The sequence below is a fragment of the Hipposideros armiger genome, unplaced genomic scaffold (assembly GCF_001890085.2).
Source record: "Hipposideros armiger isolate ML-2016 unplaced genomic scaffold, ASM189008v1 scaffold_18, whole genome shotgun sequence".
NCBI classification, from domain to species: domain Eukaryota; kingdom Metazoa; phylum Chordata; class Mammalia; order Chiroptera; family Hipposideridae; genus Hipposideros; species Hipposideros armiger.
This window is the reverse complement of record NW_017731368.1, coordinates 1,000,864-1,023,244: the sequence shown is the minus strand read 5'-3', so window position 1 is coordinate 1,023,244 and position 22,381 is coordinate 1,000,864. Positions and strand designations below refer to the sequence as shown.

The following is a 22,381-nucleotide window of genomic DNA, read 5'->3' as shown; positions in this document are numbered from 1 at the left end:
TTCACCACCACAACAAAAAAGAGTAAAGGAGCTCTAAATCAGTCTATCCACAGCTGCTAGAGGAACCTTTTCTCACCAGCTGTACTCAGTAGAAGGGTCCTATAAGGTCAGCAGGACGGGGGAGCACCTCCTTTCCCTTCGAAATTAACTTGGGTTTGCTGGCATCAATGAGTATGCTGGGGTGTCTGACCAAAGAGATGACGCTGAATAGAATCATTCCAAACCATCAAGCAACCCACAACAAATCAGGTAGCCAGAGGCCTACCAGGTTTCTACCTCGAAGAAATAAAAGGGCTCATCAATTTGGTGAAAGCTCCTCTCCGCCCGGGCTAATAGTTTTTAGGTCTCATCTCTTTGCAAGCCAATCAATGAAGCCCTATATCTTCACTGAACCAACTCAGCTGTCACCTCCTCCGGAAAGTCTGCCCTGACCCGCCTCTGCCTAGATCGGGAACCTCCCTTGGGGCTCCATCTAGTGCCGTCCTCATCACCCTGCTGGGCTCCGGGGACGGGCCGACAAGAGGACCGACACCCCACAGTCCTGTAGCCGTAGCGGGGCGAGCACCCAACCCGGAAACAGCGGTCACTCACCACTGCAGGTGGAAGGTGTGGCCGCAGTGGATGGCGGCCACATCGCGCGAGTGGTCGAAGAAGTCGGAGCAGATGGTGCACAGCGCACGGATAGGCATGATGACTGGATTCAAGGGGCCCAGGTAGCCAAGAAAAACGCGACAAGTCTTAACCGCTCCGTACCGCCTCGGCTCACTTCAAATTTGGCTCCACGGCGCGACTTCCGGGGCCGAACCGGAAGTGGTAACACGAGACTCGGGGGCGGAGCCTGAAGGTTGGGTCTGGGTTGGACGAACTTCCAGGGGCGGGGCCAAGTGGCTCTGCGGTTAAAGAGAATCCTGGAGCGGATCACGGGCCTGAACCTGTCAGCGGTAGTGCTCTGCGGCTCCGAGGAAGACAGCCTGTACCGCAAGAGCGCATCGTTGGATTGGGACCAAAGCAGCTACGCCGCCCGCTGGGCCACTTTCTAGAGCAAGACAGGTCGCTATGGTCCCAAGCCAGAGCTGGTGAGAGGAGCGCCAGGCTAGGGCTCCTCAGCCCTGTCCTCTCCGGGCAGCCTTCTCTGCACTTCGGGAGAATCAAGAAGGCAGCAGTAGGGAAATGGGACCATGATAACGGCTGGAGAGCGGCTCCCCTGCTCCCTGGGCAGTGCTGGACCATACAATGGAAGCCCACAGTTCCCACAGACCAAAAAAATGCTCCACCCTCTCAGCCTTTGACTCTTGAGTGACCCTAGAAAAATGGGCACGGGACACCCAAAGCTCACCTTGGCTTTATCTAAGAAAGGCATGACTTGACGATCCTTAAGTTTGGAGGCGGCAGGGCCAGTACCCTGACTTTAGCTCTCAGCTCCCAGGAGGATCAATTATGCCTCTGGACTGTAGTGGGGTTGGAATTTTGGAGGCCCAGATGTTGCATAGACAGGTGACTAACCAACCCTTTCTCTTATTCCCACGTAAGAGAAATTAACTTGGGGTCTTCCTTGAGAAAGCGCAGCATCCCTGGTGAGTTTACCTGGACCCGCGGACTGGAAGAAGTCTTCTTAGGAGTTTTAAGTTAACTATTTTTAGCAGTGTTACACCCCTCTCCCCAGAAGAAACCTTATGCAGAGCCCCATAATATAAAGCTGATATGTTCTACCTGAAGGAGCCCTGAGTGAATCCTCTGCGCCTATGTGGAAAGCACAGATGTCGTTCCCAGAAAGGAGGAATCATCACAAAAGGCAGCATAGAACATTTGTGCAATGCCCACCCTGCCCTTCTCCTGACCCAGGGAAGCCCACTTTGGCCATAGGCAAAGTCTCTCCCTATGGTGGCTGCTCTTTGGTGGGTTCTAGTTCTATACCTAAGTTAAGACCAGTGCTCCTTGTTGAATAGGACTCTTCAGGACATCAGCCCAGTTATTCGTTGGCACAGGTTCAGCACAGGACCCACAACCCACACAGATTACTAGAGTCCAAAGGACCCTGCCACTACCACCAAGGAACACACTGTGGTGAGGATGATCTGCATCCTTAGCCCAAGCCACGTGGCACTGAGCACAGGCCACTCACTGTGAACCTGCTCCCAAGCCTCTCCCCTCTCCACTGCCTTCCAGGGGCCCCTCCCCAGTAAGACAGAGGAAGAAAAGGCGAGAGGGTGGCCAGAGGCTTTGGCAGGGTGACATTTATTTGCCAGGTTCAGCAGGCACACATTTAGCCCACTGACCTTTGTACACCAGAGCAGACCCACAGGCATGCAGGGAGAAGGGTAGGACAGCCACCAAAGTGCCAAGCTAGGGCTGGGACCAGTGTGGCTGCCTGCCCAGGATGTGGTGGGGTCTGACAAAGGGCACCTTCCAGAAGCCTACATCAAGAAACCGGGGAACCTTATTCCATTCCCTCATCCCAGCACAAGCAACTCAGCATGGCTCAGGGGCATCTGGGCCTCTCTCTAAGCCCCAGTAGAAGGGGAAGTGGGTCAAAGATATAAAAGGGGTTCCTCTCTATTTTGTTGTCGAAGCAAGAGAGAGAAAATCTGCCCCTGTGGTGGGCAAACCCCCAAATCAGACTATGGGACTGCCATGCGACAGTCCCCCTGGGATACAGAGGACTGAGGACTGATTCTGAGGGGGGCAATCTGGGAAGAGCAAGGGGTATCAGCTCTCCCTGTTCGGCCCAGGGAAAGGACTGGGCTAGGCTGGTGCACCGGGTGCTGGGCCACACTCCGCCCTCCCAGTTCTCATTGCCAATTGCTCCTAATTGTTCCTCTTTCCCCATAGAGGCTCATGGACTCAGAGCTCAGGCAGACCACTGCAGGACCCAGGAGGACAGGAAATAGCACAAGTGTCTTGGGAGGGGCTTCTTAGAGACAAAGATGGAAGCTTCTACCCTCCTCATTCTTTCTCACTTCTGAGGACTCCCACAGCTGCCAAGCAGTACCCCCAGCCATGCAACCAGTCTGTCTTAAAGCATACTGCCCTAGATTTTTGCATTCTCTATACCAGCCTGTGTCTACTAGAACAGTCCACATACCACAGGCACATACCTTCATGTGTAGGAGCCTAAGACCGCTGACAGGGCCTCGCTGGAGGACCAGCTCTCAGGGCAAGGCCACCCAAGTTTAGGGCTCGGGACAGAACGGGACCTACAGGGCCTGCCTGGGGGAATTGTGAGGCAAAAGGGGAAGGGGAAGGGGGACTGGGACCTCCTGAGTATCCCTAGAGCAGCATCCCACAAGGAACAAAAACTGGTGAAGCTAGCGAAAGACAGAAAAGCCACGAGGAATCCATGCAGGGGCTGGGGCCGGTTCTGCCTCTCTGGCCTGCCCACCACGCACGCACATACACACAGGAGATGAAACTGCTCTCCCGTGGCCCCCAGACATGCCCCACGCTGGGAGGTAGGGGCTGGGGGTGGGGAGCGAGGGCATCATGCCAGTGACTCTATGTACAGTGAAAAGCCCCTCATCCACTCTCCCACCCTCCTGCCCGTCCCCTCACACCCCCCCACCAGCCTGCCCACTCAGCTGGTCTCCTCCCTTCGAGACTCCTGGGCAGAGCCAGCAGCCTCTTCCCCTTTACTAGAGGGTGGAGCCTGGCCTGTTGTGCCCCCTGGGGCTATGCTGTCCGCCTGGGCCACAGCCGGCTCAGGGGTGGCAGCTGCCTTGGTGGCCAGTGTGGCACTGCTTTGGGTGGTGGGCACAGTGCTCTCTTCGGTGGCTGGCGTGGCTCTCCCATCAGTGGCTGGAGTCGCGCTCCTGTCAGTGGCTGGAGTGACACTCCCATCGGTGGCTGGGGTGATGCTCCCATCGGTGGCTGGGGTGACGCTCCCATCGGTGGCTGGGGTGGTACTGCCATCTGTGGCTGGGGTTGCGCTACGGTCTGCGGGGGCTACATTATCGCCCTTTGCAGCAAGAGCAGCATCACCTGTTGTGGCTGAGGTGGCACTGCCCCCAAGGGATGGGGCAGCTCCACTTGCAGCTGTGGCCCCACCTGCAGCCCCAGGAGTGGCAGTGTCTGTGGCTGGGGCAGATTGGGCTGCAGCTGTGCTGGACTGCTCTGGTGCCCGAAGCCGTTTCATAAGGGTGGTCACTCGGACAGCTTTCTGAAAGGAAGATAGTGAGAGAGGCTCAGAGTAAAACTTACAGAAGCTAGATCCATACCTTGGCAAAAGCCAAACCCAGACCATCCGATGGTGCCCCTGGCTTCCTCTGACCTCCCCAGGGCTAAGGACCCAGCTGCTCCAGGACACACACGTCAGATAGTAGCTTAAGCCATAGAGTGGGTGGAGAAAAGCCTGTGTGTGATGCAGGCAAGAAACTGTGGGTGCCAGGAGTACTTGAGATCAGTCCAGGAAAGAGCCATCCAAGCCTTACCTTCCATTTAGCCCTGGCAAAGTTCTTTTCAATTTGGGCACAGACACCATCCTTGATGTTCTTATCAGAAGCAGCATTGCCAGAAATCCTAGAAAGGGTGCAAATGTGTCTGGATCTGAAGGGGTATGGGCCTTCATGGAGAAACTGTCCAGCCCTTTCCTTGTAAGATCCAGGGATTATCAGGCAGACCCCTCTGGGCTGGCCTGAGTTCTGGCTGCCTCCCAACCCCCACTCAAGGCCTCAGGATGGGGGCTGCTAGGTGTGAGGAGGACAAGAGGCCAAGGGAACCCTGGCCTCTCCTCCTATCCTCCCCAGGCTGTGCTCACCACTCATGGGAGATGGCCTCTTCTGCAGTGATCCGCTGGTCTTGCTCCACCTCCATCAGCCTTGTGACCAGGTCTTTGGCTGGGGACAAAGCCAGGGAGAGGCTAGGCATGGCACCCCATCTCACTGTCTAGAGGTGATGGATGGGCTGGGGGGTAGGAGCAGAGTCCAGTAGAGGAAGCTAAGAACAGGTCCCCCACACCAACCCTTCACTCTCTACCCACATTCTGGGCACCTCCTCACCCGCCTGTGAAATGTCATCCCAGTATGGAGAGTCAAACTCATAGTCGCCAGCCAGGATCTTGCGGAAGAGATTCTTGTCATGGTTCTCGTAGTCATCTTCCTCCACCTCCTCATAGAAAGGCGGGTTCCCTGAAAGCCTGCATGGGGGCCAAAGGGCAAGGTCATCCAGGAAGGCCACAGGTACGGGCCCCCACCCCACCTGGCTGCAAGCTTCTTCACTCGCCCATCCACTCACAGGATGTACATGATGACTCCAATGGCCCAGCAGTCCACAGGGCGTCCATACCGCTGCCGGCCTACCACCTCTGGGGCTGCAAACATAGTACCAATTGGCTGGTCAATATCAGGCCTGGCCAGGCCTGGTACCATTCACACCCACTTCCTGGGGAGTTCCTTCCCCCCTACCCAGAGCCACTCCTTGAAGGCTGTCTCCCTCCCTGCCCCTGCCCCCTCCCCCCACTCCTGCTTGCCCAGGTACTCGGGGGTCCCACAGGGCTCCTTGATGAGGCCATTCTCTAGCTTAGCCAGGTGGAAGTCGCTGATGACAATCTTTGAGTTCTTCAGCCGGTTATAATAAACCAGGTTCTCCAGCTGCTCCAGCCCGGAGTGGCATGTGAATGAGCAGAAAAAGACTCCATGAGGAGGGGACCTTAAAGTGCTGCCCACCCCACCCCCAGGCTGGCTGCCAGTTGGTGCTCTGGTCTCACCTTGAGGTTCCTATGCACAATCTTGAGTGAGTGCAGGTAGGCCACAGCCTCCAGGACCTGCCGCACCACATTGCTCGTGTCCCGTTCCGAGTAGTAGCCCTGGTCCAGGATCCAGTCAAACACCTCCCTCCCCGTGGCCCTGAGGGACACCAGCCCCTGAGCCCGGCGTGGGCAGGATCGGGGGTGGGGCAGGAGCTCTTGGGCAGGCTGTCTACACCAGGTAGCTGGCTGGGTAAGGCGCAGGGACCTGGGACCCCAAGGGTCCAGAAAGGGGACTTTCCCTGGCTTCAGAAGGCAGAGGAATCCTGGGACCCCAGGCCCACACTCACAGCTCCAGGAAGATGAAGTACTCCTTGCGGGTCACAAACACGTCCACCAGTTGCAAGATGTTGGGATGTTTTACCCTGGCAGCAGAGAGAAGAGCCAATAAGTTTGGGCTGGGTGAGCCCCTAAGAGAGGCTCTGGTTGCCACTGTGGGCCACAGCAGACTAATTGGCCACAGACTGGTACGGCTTGAGTCCCCTGCCCTCAAAGCCTGGGCCTGCTACTCCCTACTCCATCCACCCCATCCCCAGGGCTCATACTTACATCTTGAGGATGCCAATCTCGTTCTTGGCCGCCTTCCGCACCTTGCGGCCGTCCCGCTTCTGGAACTTTTTGCAGGTGTGCAGCTTGCCCGTGGTCTTATCTTTGGCCCGGAAGATCTCACAGAACTCCTCACTGCAGCCAGCAGGCACCCCACTCAGCCTTGGCCTCAGCATGGGCTGCACTCCACTTCCCTTTCCCCAGCCCTTGCCCACCCACCCTTGCCCACCAGACCAGCACTCACGTCTTGATGACCTGTCCCAAATCATATCTGTCAGTCACCTCCGATGGCTGGTTATAGTTCTTCTTGTCGCCTAGAGTCACACACCCAAACGGCATTGCCAGGCTCTGAGCTGCAGGCAGGATGGAATCTGGCTCAGCTCTACTGCTCTCCACTTCTCCCCACAACATAGAGGTTGCCTCTGGGAGACACTAGGCTGGCTCAGGCCAAGCCAGGGGCAGAGTCTGGGGCAGGAAGGGCCAAAGAGTGGTCAGGCTCACATCCTACCCCTGCTTTTATGGCCACACCTCCAGCCACTCAGCTTGGCTGCCTGAACTACAACAGCCCCACTTATGAAAAATGTATTAAACCGACATATCAGGGAATCACTTTACATTATATACACTGAAAAGAAGATTGATCAAATGATTTCTTTACATTTCAGCCATTTCACAGATGAAGGGGGTATAACTACCCACCCATCTGATAATCATCTCTGAAAGTCTGAAGATGCCACGTGTTGGCAAAGATGTGGAGAACATAAGCAATGCTAGTGGAGGACAAGTCTCCCCTTTGGAAAACAGGTTGCTAAAACTCCAGAAGTCGAACATATCCTGTGAACTAGCAATCACACTGTTAAACATATGCCCTATAGAAATGCATAAGTTTATGCATCGGGATACTCATACAAGAATGCTCATATTTGCAATATTCATAATTGCTAAAAACTTAAAACGGCCCAAATATCCATCAACATTGTGATATTGTGTATGTATTATGGTATAGTCACATAGTGGAATATTACACAACAATGGAAATGAAGTAGCTACAGCTATACCCAACCACAAGGTGAATCTCACAAACAGTGTTGCGTGAAAAAGATACAGATGAACATATACATATGATTGCGTATATGGAATTGATATAGAGTTCAAAACAGGCACAGCTAACCTATGCTATTTAAGGATATAAACATCCTGGTAACACTATAAAGAAAAGCTAGGAAATAAACAGCATGAGTCCTTCTAAGAGAAAGAAAGGGGTTATGATTGAGTCAGGACACTGGGGGATTCTGTTGGGCCTATTTCTGAACCCAAGTGACAGTTTCATAGCTTTATAGTGGTTTGTAAAAACGTACATACAAATTTTGGCACATTCCTAGATTTTTGTTAATTTCACAATTAAAAATGTTAATAAAAATTATGGCCACCCATACTGAAAAATAGTTGGTAGCTATTAAAAAAAAATAGATCTCAGAGATACATTGGTAAGTGAAAAAGCAAGGGACAAGGAGGTGGGTAAAGGGTGCTATTTAGTAAATTCTTAAAAGTTTATACACCATTGTACACTAAAATCCTGTTCTGGAAGGACAAGAAAGTAAGAGTTCTCTTTGAGGCAAAGAATTGGGTATCAGAGGGGCAGATTTATATCTTTTTTATTTTTTATTTTTTTATTGGGGAACAGCCATAGTCATTGGTTACACATTGCTTTCATGTTACAACGGCATAGTTGACTCTTAAGGAGGACGCAGCTCACAGTGGCCCATGCGGGGATCGAACCAGCAGCCTTAGTGTTATCAGCACCACGCTCTAACCAATCGAGCTAACCGGTCACCCCCAGACTTATATCTTTTGTTTATTAACTTTCTGTTAGGATTTTTACTATGATTACTTTTATTGATTTAATAAGTACTGCACTCAGGCACAGTGCTTGGGGGATTCTTCAGAGGGAGAACCTCCATCTGGGTAGAGAAGCGAGGAAAGGCTTTAAGGAAGAAGCAGCATTAGGGCCGGGCCTTAGAGGGAAAGGATTTGCCAGGAGGCATGCAGGGGTAGTGGTCAGGAAAAGCAAGACATGACTGCCTAGTGCCTCACTGCCAGGGCCCACAGGAGACCTGGACAGTCAGGTCCAGGGGAGAGGCCTCTGGTCAGGGGTGGGTGTTCCAGGCACAAGAGTGACCTTAAGCAATTAGCTACAGAAGGCTCCAGGCACTCTGGCACCTGGGGCATGGTATCCTATAGGCCTGTAACCCTGCCAGCCCAATCTTCACCTGTGGTGCCGGGGTGGGGACCGGCTCCAGCACCCAAAGAAAAGGCACTCATAGCCCTTTCTCAGAGGCAAACTTCGGGAGGGGAGTTGTGACAATGTCGGGACGTTAGCAGACTTGACCCAGAGTCTGCCACCATAATGCCTGGTCGGTGTGACCCTGGGGCTACAGAAAGCTCTGCACGGAGGTGGCATTCAAGCTGCTCTGACTCTGCTGACTGTGCATATCGTCGTCCCTCCACACGGATTAGCACTTGCTGCTCACAGGGCCTGAGCTGGGGCCTAGAACACTAGATACTCCCCTACCTGGAGTCACTCACAGCCACAAGGTAGTTGAGAAGGGAGGAAGCCACCACCAAAGGAAGAAGCTTGGGTCAGGGGGACTCTGCCAGCTGGGGTCAAAGGCCAGGACCCACACATGCCCCATGGCAGCCCTGGCTGTGGCTTGCTTCCTCCCAGGCAAAGGCCATCCACTTCCCAGGGGTCACAGTCCTGGAAGTTCTCCCTCAAATTTGCCCTTAGCATCAGAGAACAGATTCCATCATTCCCTCATCTGGGTTGTTTGGGCTCAGGGAACGCAAACGCATTTCATCAGCGTGATTCCAGCCAGGGCTTAAGCCATCTTGTGAGGCACTGTAGAGGCGAACAAGAGAAGCTTTGAAGATCATCGCCGACTGTGTGTCTTTGCCACCATGGGCACAACCCTGCTCCTGTGTCTGCTGGGGAGGAGCATGTGGCTGTAATCCCACTCTCACAGCTGACAGCAGAGGCACAGCCACCCACCACTGCCGGCCACCCATCTTTATGCCCTAACAATCGGGGGAGGGGCCCATGCCAGTCCCCACTCTGTGCAGCAATTGCCTTCCCAGGCTGGAATCCAAGGCTGTGTACTGGGCAGGAGGGTGGTACCTCAGCCTACAGGTCCCCCAGGGGGGCTGGGAGGGACCTGTGTCCCAGCTCTGTGGCTTTGCTTACACCATTTCCTCTGGCAGGAATGCCCTTCCCCCAAAGCCTCCCATCAGTACCCTATTTGTCACCGCGGAGTTATTTATAACATGAAAAAAATCAGCAACTACCTAAACATCCAACAACAGGTGACTTGCCAGCTCAACAGTGTCCACTCAATGGCAGGAAGTGTGGGCACTGCCCATCTTGGCCTCCCTGTGGAAGAGCCTTCACCTGAGCTAGGTGCCGGCACCAGGGCTCAGTCTTGTCCTTTCATTGTGATTTCTGACATTGTAAGGTTGTTTGTACAACAGATTGTCTAAAACAATCCTGATACTCCAGACTCAAAATGGCCCTTCTCTGAAATCCCTTCCACAACCTCCACCTCCCCCCACCCCACCCAACTAGCTCCCCGCGCTGACGCACGGCGTGGGAGGTTTTCTATATGCCTGTCCCTGATCTTGGCCCACCTTTTGGCCATCCACATGCATTTGTGCCCACAGGGACCCAGGGCTGCTCTTGAAGCCTGTCTCCACCACCGAAATGCAGGGCCTCTGCTCACAGTCACATCAGCCTGAAGCCAAGTCTTAAAGCCTCATGGCCAGGGCTGGGACGGCTCTGCCTCCCCCCTGCCAAGGCTGCCCTGATCCCAGCCACTTGCTTCTTCTCACCAGTCTAACTGCGCTCACTTGCTTCCACCCCTAATCTGGCCCCAGGGCAAAGCGAGAAGAAAGGGGGGCCTTGCAGATTAGCACCTTGGTCCCCTCCACCCCCTCCACTGTACCATCTGCCACCCACTGCCGCTGTCTGGGAGGCTGCCGTTGTGTGCACCAAGGCCCTGGCACCTGCCTGCAACAGGGTGGGACCCTGGTCCAGAAGCAGAGAGAAGCAGCGAAGGGACCACTTCAAGAACTGGAAGGCCAGGCAAAAAGGGATTTGCATTTCTCACCCCCATGGCCTGGAGAGCCCAGACGCAACACCCAATAGTGGAGAGCTCTCCTTCCAGCAACAGAGGACCTGGGCTGTCCCTCAGGTCCACACGGAACAAGGGAGGGCGCAGGAGCCCCATGATGGCCATTTCCCTAGAGATGTGACTTCTCCCATTCTCTGCAGAGAAATTCAATGGTGTGCACAGGAGGCTGTCCAAAGGGAATCTGAGGAAAGTACAGAGCAGGGCACTGCCACTGCCCCTCCAGCTGGCTCTCAGGGAGCCTGAGGGCCAAGCACTCTCCAGTCTGATGGCTGGGCTCAGGCAAAAGAGCCTCAGGCAACCCTGAGGGAACCTCTGCCTATTGGTGCCCTGGTAATAAAGGGTCCCTGGGGATCCTACTGCAGCCTAAGGCAAGTCTGGCCCAGGGGAAGCCTGAATGGGACAGAGGTCAGCTCCAGAGGCCCAGAAGTCCCACCTGGGAGTCCTGTCCCCTTCACTATAGTCAGCCTGGTTCAGGCCCCACCTTTCTCAGCCTAAACAGGAGTTTCCTGCCGCCCTGCTTCTCTGCCATGTGGGGCTCCAGAGCTTGCAGCAAATCTAAGGAGGCCAGGAGGGGCCCAGGAGGCCTCCAGCTGCCTCCCAACAACTGTGGGCAACACCTCCCGATTTAGTGACAGCTGTGAACACCAGCCTGCAAGCACACCCTCCTATTCCCTGCTTTCCTCTCTCAGGGACTTGGGCTGGGTTTCCTGCTGCAGTGGACATGCCTAGGCCCAAGCCCTGCCTGGCCCACTGCTGAGGCCTTTCTGGCAGGGGAAATGGAGACCTCACTCTCGGGGTCTGGTGTCAGGAGGCAGAGCCACGCTTCTAGCCTACTCTCCAGCTGCTTCAGGAAACTGGGCAGTGGGCTGCCCTGGCTGGGCCTCATGTTCTAGCTAAATCATGGTCCATATTCCTGCTGCTGACTCTCCCCCATCTAATGAGGGCGTGTAGAAAGGGGGGCCCCTCCAGGCTCAGGGGTGGGTATACCATCCAGGGCTGCCTCCAAAAAGTTCAACCCTCAAATATGCAGGCAGATTGAGAGCCAACTGACCTCTCCCAGGCACCTGGGGTCCCAATCTTTGAACCCCTGAAGGAAAACCCACTGGGGGCCTTGATTCCCTGTGAGTGGAGGAGGGGAAATGCAGGGGAAGGCTCTGGAGCAAAGGGTTTCTATGGTGATGGAAGTTTTAAAACAAGAGGAGGGGGAAGGGAGAGGTGCTGGTCAAACCCTTTCTCCAAGGATTCCCTGAGGCTTTGATTTGATTCCTTCCCCATGGGTTTTGTGACCCTGACCCCTATCAAGGAAGGTGAGGTAGGGGGGCTGAGAGATTTTTTTTTAAAAAGAGAGAGGGACAGGGACACAGAGAGACAAAGGCAGAGCCTGTGATGGAAGGGGAGCAAAGCTGTGACAGAGTAAAAAGAATGCAGCCACAAGGATAGAGGAAGGGAAGGTGGGCATCAGGTTCTGAAGGCGCCTATGGGTGCCCAACAGAGCCCTAAGGCCTCGATGGCCATGTGCTCTGAACACCTGGGCCAGGAGCTGCCCTGGTACCTAGGCTTTGAGACTGAACCCTCCTGTACCCCCAGACATGCACAGAACTTGATATGGGAGGCACCCTTAGCTCTAAGGAAGAGGCCAGATGTTGCAGTCTCCTAAGTCAGAACAGTTAGTTCCTCAGTCCCTCTCCCTATCATCACGGTAGCTTAGGTAAGGCAGGTCCCACGTGTGGAAGGCACAAGGGTGGGGGATGGAAACGAAGCTTGGAGGCCTGGCTGCCTCCCTTCACAGCCTTCCTCTCAGCTGGCTCAGTCGTGCTGGACTCCCCAGGCACACACACCCCCCACACCCCCGCCCCCTTTCTGCTATCCTCTCTAGGCCTTAGGTCCCCAGGGCCCCTCTTGCAGCTCAGCCTAATTCTCTGTCGCTGCTGTCCCCCTCCCAATGTTGGATCCTGTCAGGAGAGCCAGAAACAGCACCCCAAGCAAACTAGAAACATAACAACTGCACAGCCCCACCTCCCCTTGCCTCAGTTTCCCTGGATGGAGATGATGGCTCTGTGGCCTTCTCCCAGGGCAAGGACTGATTGCCTACTCGTGAGTGGTGGCCCGGATACGGGCTAAAGAGCAGGGTGGGCAGTAGACATGGGAAAGGCAGCCTATGGCTCCTGGGGGTCCACACTAAATGCTGTAAAGGAGAGGGCCCTCTGCCTGACACTGGGGGAAGTGGAGACACCAGTATCCCAGATGAGGAAACTGAGGCCCAGCAGATGGCTAAAGCTGACAGAAATCAACTGAAGGGGGGAGGGCACCAGGTCTCCGCAGATGGTCCTTGGGGGTTTCAAAGCCAGGGCCTTGGAGGAGGGTGGCAGGACAGGAGCTGGAGTGCTGTAGACTGAGCTTTTGGTGAGGGACAGAGGGCCTTGCTCCCTAGGAGAACCCGGTGGAGCAGGCTCTCCTGGAGCAGGCTCTCTGAAGGGGTGCAGACAAAAGCAGTTTGGCAGAGCTATGGGGGGCTGGGGGAGCCTAGGGTCCCTGCCAGACATGACAGGCTGGGGAAGGCAGAAGCTCACTCGCTTATCGTCCACCTTCCCCAGCCACGGCCCTGCTCCTGCTTCCCACCGCGGTGCCACCCTGACCCCCTTCCCAGTGCTGCTGACTCGCCCCCGCTGGCACAGCAACACACATGCGGAAGGCACACGTGTGAGAGCACCAAGCCCCGCACCACCCAGCAGAAACATGTGCGTCCCCTACCCCCACCACCCAGCAGCACTGGGTCGGTGTCCTGGACCCCGGCTGGGCCCCACGTTAAGGCTTGAAAACTAGATCTTAGCTAGGGGGCTGCTGGTCCCCAGGGACTTGAAGCCCCTCCCCCACTCCAGCAGCCCCGCCCAGCCCCCTCCAGGTTGTCGCCCATAAAGAACTCTCCGTTGTCATGGAAATTAGTGACTGCTTTGAGAGAGGGAGGGGGGCGGGGGCAGTTGGGAGGGGCTGGAGGCGGCTCTGGGAGTCAGGAGGGACCACTCAGCCCTCGGCCCCTACCCCCAACAATGGGGCACCACGAATGTCCGAGGGTTAATGTTTTCACAATCAGGGGCCCAGCGAGACGGGAGCGGGGTGGACAAGGTGAGGGCGGGGGGAGAGGGGAAGAGGAGATTTGCCTGTACTTGAGCCCCAGAGGCTTCCCCTGGGACCCCCGAGCTGTCAGAGGTGACAGGGAACTTTAGCCCAACCCCGCACGCGGGCCCCCAGATCTGCACAGCCTGTATGATCTGCCCCCGCAGGGGCCCCAAGCCTTCGCGGGGCCCCTGTACACTAGGCGACCAGAGACCTAATCCCCCAAGACCTCACAACGTGCGTCCCGGGGATGCCCCCCGCCCGGCCCGCCCTCACCTGCAGCGCCGGTCGATCACAGGAAGAAGCGATCGCGGGCTCAGTGGGGGCTCCGAGGGCTCCAGGGGCAGCGGGCAGAATCAGCTCCGGGCACGCGGGCCAGACGCGGCGCCAGCTGCAGCCGCTCAGGCTCGCGAACCTCCAGCATCTCCCGCCGCTCGCCCGCACCGGATTTGCACCCCGGGCCGGGGGCGGGCTGGGGGGCGGGGCCTCCCTCAGCCGGCTCCGCCCCGACCCTGGCCGAGCTCGAGGCCAGGATCTCACTCGAATGCAGGCGGACCAGGGGTGGCAGCGGGGTCGGTGAGCATTGGGCTGCCCGGCCCAGGCCAGGTTCTCAAAGGCTCCCTTAGGCCCTTGGACTGATTGTGCAACAGGGCTTGTTGGAGGGGCTTCTTCCTATGCCCATTGTAGGAGCTGGGGATTGGGAAATGTGACGAAAGCCTGAGTCCTAAAGCTGCACAGGAATCTCTTGGCAGGTAGTAGTGCCCAGGGGACCGGCGCTCTTCCCAGCTCCCAAAACCTGACCCAAAGGGTGGAACCCGCTTAGAAGGACCAAGTGGGCAGCCGCTAGGGCAAGCTGCCCTATAGACTAGCATCCTCTAGCTAGGAGCAGTAAACACATGGGGGAGGGGGAGTGCAAGTGGTCAGTGAGGGCTCCAGACCATGGTGGCAGAATCGCCTTTCCACCCCAACCTCCACTCCTGCAAGGCCAAAACCTTTCCCATCCCCAACACCAGCCAGGGTGGCTGGCCCAGCCTGCCCCCACAATGTAGCACTGAATTTTCCAAGCTATAAAAGTCACCTATGGCATGGTGTGGAATCTGCCTTCTTCCCATTATATCACCCTCAAACACTTCATGAGCGGAGTCACTATATGTGGCCAGGGCTGGGATATGGGGATACAGGAGAACTGGCCCCTGACTGGAGGAGGCTGAGAACTGCCAGGCAGAAGCTCAACAGGAAGTCCTTGGCCATTTCTCTGTGCTTTGTTAGGGAGGCACATGAACCCAATGTTTACCCTGCTGCCCTCACAAGCCCTAAGGCCAAGGTCTGAAGGCCAGACTCAGGCTTCTCGGTGCCTAGAGCTGGGGGATCCACCCAACCCAACCTTCCCAGTGAATCTTCTGACTTCACCCTGGGTGACGCCATCTCCAAACCCTTTACCATGCTGAGTAAGTCTCCCCTGCATGGCTCCCCATGGCTGCTGACAGGAGTGACTGCCCATGTCACTCCCAGCTGGGGCTGGGGCTGGGGCAGGGGCTGGAAGGGCTATCCTGGAAAATGACTGTTCAAACAAGGCCCCTCAATATCTTCCTACAGAGGGATTGTTGAGGAGCCCTTCACTTCCTTCCCTGGCTTTGGGTCACCTGTTACAAGCCAGGCTGGTGTCACCTCTGGGTGGTCTCGGTCACAGCATCAATCCCACTACTGGGTAGGAATCTCCTGGCAGGCTGTGCACCTGCGATGCAGAGACTGTCTCATCTCAGTATGCTCAGTTCCTGTCTGCAGAATGAAGGAATGGCCTAACACTCAGTCCTGCCTACTGTCTGCCCGCTGTCCTTGAAACAATGGCTCTCTGAGTTGGATGGTGCAGCTGAGCCGTGGCTTGCTGACCCCACACGTCACACATGTTTTCTGTCTTTCCAAAAGTTCATGGATATCCAGGCATGGAGCAGCTGGGCTGAGGAGGGGCTTGAAAAGGGGGCTTAGAGGCAGGGGAAGAGGTGGCTTGCTAGAGCCCTGCCTCCTGCTGGCAGTGCTCCACCTCTTCTTGGTCCTGTGCACATTCCATGTGTCTGTGGGTGACAGCACGTGGCAGGGTATATGTGCACACGTGTAAGTGTGTCTGTGTGTGCGCGCGCTCTTATGCTGAAGGAGACGGCATCAGCACAGTGTGTGCAGTGGTGCCCAGGGGCACGTGTGTCTGCATTCTGTGTGCACCCAGGCATGCTTGCTCGCACGTGCGCATGGATGCTGTAGCTAGTCCCTGGAGTCACTGGTCTCTAGAGAAAATGGTCCCCTTCCTGCCTGACACAGGCCTCAGGATTGTGGGGACTGAATCAGGATTGTAAGGGCAGGACATGGGAAAAGGCTGGACCATGCCCAGGAGTGGGCAGGGGCTGTAATGACCCTATGTCATCGGCTGTTTTTAGTCTGTCCACCTAGTGTAGCCCCTCACTCTCAGGTGTGTGTGTGTGTTTCAGGGGGCGGCAGGGAGGGCAGAGAGGTGTAGCCAGGTCTTTCCCTTTGTGGAGAGGGTAACCTAAAAGCAGGAACCCAGGGTTGGGACTGGGCCATGACTTGTCCCTCAGCCTCCAACCAGAGAAGCACAGGCAAGGCAGGGTTTCGTTGTTTTGGCCTCAGTCTCCAGCTGCCCTCTCTGGGCAGAATGTAGCAACACCAGCTGAGTGCTCTTCCAGACTATGGACTGGGCCGACAGAACTTCATTCCTACCCCCACTTTCAGAACCAGACAAGGTCAGGGGCTGTGGCTTCTAGCCACCCCCCTGGCCAGAGGGATGGTGGGAGGCCATAACACAGGGCAGTTTGAGATAAGAGCAGGGGCAGCTGGCTTTGGCATTGCCTGGCAGCTTTTATGAGGATCTCCTAAGGAGGCCTATACCCTAGCCACCCTATGGGCAAGGGCTGCCTGGGTTGGAAGGCTGAAGAGAAGGGAGCCCAAAGTTGACTGTTCTGGCTCCCACCAGAGCTAGACAGTCAGAGAGGCAGGATCAGGTGTGAGCCTCTATATCCACAGAGCCTACAAAGCAGGCCAGAGCCTCATCCCCCAGCTCAGGTTGTACCCCACCCACAGGAGTCAGGACTTATCTGCCCCCCTACCCCAACTTCCTGCTCCAGGGCACCAAAAGCCAGCACTCCTATACCCTCATATTCTGACTGGTGGACAGGAGCCCCTGTCAACATACCACAGAGCTCCAGCCAAGGTTCAGTCTTTAGGAGGTACCTGCATTACCAGGCCAGCTCCCCTAAGAAGCCCAGATTCTAACAGGGACTGTCCCTTGGGGACAAAAAATGTTCCAGGCCCCCAGCCATCTTTGAAACTGTTGAGCTGTTGTCTATGTTGCTGGCCTCAACCTCCCTGTAGAGGGCCCAAGATGGGGGAGGGCAAGTAGTCTTTTCTGCTGGAGCTAGGGGAGGGGGCTATCCCCCCCATGACTCACTCCAGGCTGTGTGGGTTATTACATTATGTTTAAAATTGCCATGGCAACCAGCTGGCAATCAAGGGTAATTGCGCTTGTCGCCAGGGCAACGGGGCAAAACCCACAGCAGCCACTCTCTGTGTTTGCCCTTGGGGTGCAGTAAAGGTCAGGCGAGACCAGAGCCAATGCCAAGGGGCTCTGGGGCTCTCTAGAAAAGACTGCCAGGACCCATGGAGTTCCAGTGTGCAGAGGTAGGGTGTGCTTTAGGAGTGCCAGGCCCCCATCCCTGACCCTGTGCCGGGACCCCTGCCCTTTCCATACCACCTTGGGCCTAAAACACGCCACAGCTTTCAAAGTAAGCAGAACCAGAACTTTTATGTGCTCATAGGTGGTACCTGTGGATGGCCCATGGGCCCTCCTCCTCATACTCATGGCGGCTGAGCCACAGGCTCTGGAAGGAGTCCTGGGACGCCATGATGGAGCCTCCAATCCAAGCGGCAACAACACGATGGGGAGAGCCCAGCACAGTGGCACGGGGGCCCAGCTCGTGTCTCAGGCGCTCAGGAAAGCCACTTACCAGGGTGCTGCCACCGTCCAGCACCACGTTGGCCAGCAGCTGCTCCTGCTGCTTGGCCTCCAGCTGGCTGATGCTTAGGAGGGCTAGTTGTGGGAGGCCTGGCTGGTTGAGGCCTAGCAGACTGGGCTGGAAGAGGGCCTCAGGGCAGCAGAAGCGCTCAGAGCCCAGTGTGATGACCTGCTTATCTGGAAGCACGAAGTCCACCCGGGCCTGGGCTTGGGTGCGGGCCATCTCAGCTGTCATATCCATAGCCACGTAGCAGCAGGCCTCTTTAATCTGGTTGACCAGCCCTACCTTGGTCAGTGAGTGTCCTCCTGCCAGCAGCAGCTGAGCCAGGTATTCAGAGAGGTCAGCACCAGCCACATCCAGCCTATAGGTGTCACATGGGGCCAGATCCCCAGTAAGGATGGGTGACACATAAGAGGTGCCATGGCCACTGCCCAGCACCAGCCCAGTGGTGCGCCCATAAGCATAGAGCGCCAGCAGGGCCTGGTGCACTGTCTGCATGGCTGGCACATGGAAACGCTCAAAGAGTATTTCAGCCACCTTTTCTCGGTTGGTACACGGGGAGATGGGCGAGTCGGCCACAAGTACTGCAAGCTGTTCGGGCTGCACGCCTAGCCTGCAGTAGAACAGGTGCTGCCACAGCACCTCCAGTGCATCCCAGTCAGAGACCACACCTCGATTCAGCACCGAGTAGGAGCCCTCTTGGTTCTCAGGCACGGCATACCTGGGCTGGCCCTGGACTGGCTGCTGCAGCAGCTGGATGCATGAGGGCACCACACTGAAGACATGGTCCTCTCCAGCCAGTCCACATTTTGTGAATCCTGTGCCTGTGTCAATCACCACGGCTGCCATGTCTTGGTAGGGGCCCAGTGAGTGGCGGCAGAGCACTGGGGACTGTATTGGCAGGCCATCTGTGGTGGACACCAGCTCATAGCAGGCCCCGCGGAGCAGGCCAAGGTGTGCGACCATTGATGAGTCTGTAATGTCTTCAGCTGTCAGCTTAGACTGAGGACCCTGCACCTCAGTGCCCACCATGGCCATGGGCAAGACCTGGCAGCCAGTGCCAGGTCTAGTGAATGTAACCAGGGACAGCTGCGGTTCCTGGGTCCTGTGAGAGCTGTCAGGCTGCCAGGATGAGAGCCGATGTGTGCTGGAGCTTGGAGAGGCACTGGTACCCACTTTTTCTCTGTTCACATAGACACAGGTTTTCTCAGGGGTCGGGGGCACCCGAAGCACCCCCACATGGGTGGGCAGACCCAAAGACTCACTTTCCTGGCACAGGATGGAGGCTTGGCCAGGCTCCCTGGTGGTAGGGGGGTCTCTTGAAAGGATGGGTTCTTTGGAGATGGGCAGTTCTTGAGAAAAGGGAGACCGCCCGGTGAGAGAAAGCTGCCTGGCAAGAGGAGGCTGCCCAGTGAGAAGGGGCTCCTTGGTGGAGGGGGGCCGATCAGCTATGGGTGTCTGTCCAGAAAGGCGGATCTGCCTGGAGAAGGGATACTGCTCAGAAGAGGGAGGCTGACCAGTTGGAGGCAGCTGTCCAGAGAGGACATGCTGCTCAGCTTGTGGGGGCCAACCACCAAGGAGGGCCTGCGAAGTACCTTCAGCCCAAGTATTTTCAGGGTGAGCAGTAATGACCTCTTTCTGCTTGTCGCTGCCTTTATCCTTCAGGAGCAAGGATCTGGGTGTCTCCTGGGGTTTGGTTGAAGGAGCAGGCTCTGGAGTCTGCTCTGAGTTCACCCACTGCAATTTCTTGGCCGGGATCACCGAAGTGTCCTGTATCCCAGAGGCATCCTGTGTCCAGGTGGTGCGACCAGATTCATTTTTTTCAGCATCAGATTTGGACCAGCCAGGATCATGGACATGGCTCTGTGTCCCCTCACCAAATTCGGGGGGCATCCCCAATGGAACAGGCCCAGTGACCATCCCCACCCTGATGGGTGTCTCAGTACCAGGGGAGTCCCGTGACTCCAGGTGGAGCCTGGCCTCCTTGGGAACCAGGGCCACCTCTTGGTAGCTGCCAGATGAGAGGCTGGAGGGCACAGGGCTGGACAGCACGGGCAATGTTGACCAGAAGCTGGAGCGAGTGTTGTCAGGGGAGAGGATGGGCGTGGCCAATGGCCGGGTGGACAGTATATTTTCAGAAGCATAGATGGGTGGGCGGCTGGGCATGAGGCCCACCAGCACTGCCCGTGAGCCCATGGGGTCACGGCACAGCAGCCCCATGCTGGTGTTACCTGTGGCCATATCAAACACCAGCACATGGTCTTCCACAGAGTCCTGGAGCTGGCAAGTAGGGGCACTGGAGGAGGCAATCTGCATGGCTTCCCTGGGAGACTGGGCAGGGGGCTGCTTGTGGCCAGTTACTTGGTAGGCAGAGAATGGCACACTGGAGTAGGTGTTGCAAACATTAAGGGGCTGCTGGCCTGGCTGAGACTTGTAGATGTCCTGGCTATTCCTCGGGGACTTGGCAGTGCCTGAGGTTCCTGAGACTGGTGTTGGGCTGCCTGGTCTAGAGGTATAAACCAGGGGCTTCTCTGCTGAGTTCTCGGGTTGCTTGGGTAACACCTGCCTTCTGGAAACCTCGAGCTCCTGGGCATGGTCTTGGGACTCTTTTGGAGTGGGTGGTGGGGTGGGAGGCTCCTCCTGAGAATGGAAATTCACTTTGTCTTGGCAGGATGTGACCACTTTGGAAGACTCCGAGGGGACTGACCATTGGTTGCCACACTTTCTGAGCAGGTTGTCTTGGGGCAAGCCCTTAGTGATAGCAATGCTATCAGTCATGTGGTCAGGGTTGCAGCTGTAAGGTTCAACTGCTGCTGGAATTGGGGTTGTATCCAGAGCTGGAGTATTTGCCTTAGTTGGAGTTGGAGGAGCCTGAGCCGGACACAGGCACTTGCCCTGGCCCTGATCTTGGGCGGCTGGAGCCAGAAGAGGACTTTGGGCCGCAGCTGAGCCGTCCTCCACTGAAAGGAAACAGGGTAGCCACCGGCTCTTCTTAATACCCAAGGGGGCTGTCTGGTTGGGGCTGCAGGGGCCTTTGCCCCAGCCTACCAGGACTTTAGCTGGAGTCTTGCCCTCTCTCAAAACCTGAACCTGAAACTGGGAGCAGCGGGATCCAGGCTGGGCCACGTCACTGGTGCTGTCATCACACGTGCACAAGGGTAAGGCCATGGTCCCATTCTCCATGACGAGATGCACTTGGGCTCCCACGATGGGGCTTGGAATCAGGCTAGTGGAGGAGAGTCTCAGGGCATCCTGGGAGGTCAGCTCATAGCCACACTGGGGGCTAACCTTGACAGGGTCCTGGAGTAGCTGGTGAATTGGCTCAGGGGTGTGGGCCTGGGAAGCTTGGTCACAGGCCCCATCAGTGATGGCCTCGGTAGATAATGACAACCCCCGCCTGAAGTATCCAGACTCTGAGTTTATCCACAGTCCCTGGGACCCCCTGAGGCCACCCCCTAGCTTCTGGCTTCTGGCTAAGCAGTGGCCCTGGGAGCCCAATGGATCAGGGCCCCCCACCTTCTTGGTGACTTCCATAGTCCTGCTCCATGCCCTAGGTGCCCTGCCCCCACTTTGCTGCCACGGCAACCCCACACATCACAGCTGCTAGTGGCCTGGGGGTGGTGACAGGGTATGGGGAAACCAGAGGCCCCACCCCCCTGAGAAATGGGGACCTGCCCAGGGAACCTTGGGAGACAGAAAGGCCCAGGGAGCCTGGTAAAGCCTGCCAATTCTAGGCCAGCCTCCTCTCGCTTTACCAGCCAGGCAACTACTCTGCCCAGGCCAGCCTAGAGTGAGGGTAGGGGGGCAGTGTAAGGCCAAGGGAGGAAGGTAGGAAAGGGAGACGCTGAGGAAGCCCCTGGATTCCCTGTCTACCTTAGATGCCAGACTTGGCTCTTTCTCATTGCCCTTGTGGCGACTTGAGACTCAGCCCTGACCCAGGGATGCAGTTCCAAATATGTGACATGAGGCCCTTTGCAGGCCTGGGAGGCAGAAAAGGATGCGGGGCTCAGGCTCAGGCTCAGGCCCACACTCCCCTCCCCCATGTTCCTTGTCTCCCACTCTAGGGACAGCAGCTCCTTGGCAATCTTTCTGCTCCAGATGGTTCCCCTCTGCCTGTGCCTCACAGAGCCCCCTCCCCAGAACCACATGTCCTTGAAACCTAAGAGTTTCAGTATCCCACAGAGGTAGGGATAGTGACTACAGGGGTGGGGGTGGGGCCTGGGCTCAGAATTCTCAAGTCAGAATGTTCTAGCTCTTGTCACATTGTGTCAACTTCACCTTGGCCAGAATGGGGGCAGAGCACTGGGCATAGGACTAGGCTACAGTGAACACAGGGCCAGCCAAGTGGCAATTACAAGATGGGGCACAGTAGGGACATAGTGGTTATAGAGTTGTCCACACAGTGGGCACAGGGCTGGTACACAGAGGGGTTATGGTGGGCGCAGGACTGGACACACAGTGGGCACAGTTGCGTATAAAGTCAGGACAAGTCAGACGAAGGACTGGACATAGGGTGGGCACCTAGGAAATAAGCTATTAGACCAGGTGGGCAGTTCCACCCTCCATTTCATAGATGGGCAAACAGAGGGGCAGGGAGGAGTGGGACCTGCCTAGACAACCAGCCCAGGCCCAGACATGCCAGCAACCACAGAGGACAGGCCTAGGCAGCAACTGGGGGAACTACCCACTGCCAAAGGCCTGGGCCTGGAGGTTCTGACCGGGGCCGATCAGATCTTCCTTCCTCCTCGCAGCTATGAGCTCTGGGCCTCCTCCCTCTG

At 56.5% G+C, this 22,381-nt stretch overlaps 3 protein-coding genes across 3 annotated transcripts in view; all 3 read right to left on the bottom strand.

The window, feature by feature from the left end:
• The window catches only part of TRAIP (TRAF interacting protein), a 29,066-nt gene extending 26,959 nt beyond the window's left edge, over positions 1-2,107 (bottom strand). The window contains exon 1 of the mRNA XM_019630863.1: positions 592-2,107. Within this exon, the coding sequence (XP_019486408.1) occupies positions 592-689 (98 nt within the window). The 5' untranslated portion in view covers positions 690-2,107. The remainder of the gene's footprint in view (positions 1-591) is intronic.
• A 109-nt stretch (positions 2,108-2,216) lies between these two features.
• CAMKV (CaM kinase like vesicle associated) lies at positions 2,217-14,341 on the bottom strand. The gene is made up of 11 exons (XM_019633924.1): positions 13,858-14,341; positions 6,528-6,636; positions 6,287-6,418; positions 6,028-6,102; positions 5,699-5,837; positions 5,462-5,582; positions 5,227-5,302; positions 4,992-5,128; positions 4,751-4,829; positions 4,425-4,512; positions 2,217-4,153 (listed from the first exon to the last, which is right to left on the bottom strand). Exons 2-11 carry the CDS (start codon positions 6,620-6,622, stop codon positions 3,572-3,574), a joined length of 1,524 nt encoding a protein of 507 aa, XP_019489469.1. The 5' UTR covers positions 6,623-6,636; positions 13,858-14,341; the 3' UTR covers positions 2,217-3,571.
• On the bottom strand, positions 13,898-21,240 carry LOC109375463 (uncharacterized). The gene is made up of 2 exons (XM_019630850.1): positions 17,413-21,240; positions 13,898-14,120 (listed from the first exon to the last, which is right to left on the bottom strand). Exons 1-2 carry the CDS (start codon positions 21,135-21,137, stop codon positions 13,898-13,900), a joined length of 3,948 nt encoding a protein of 1,315 aa, XP_019486395.1. The 5' UTR covers positions 21,138-21,240.
• Between the last annotated feature and the right edge of the window lie 1,141 nt (positions 21,241-22,381).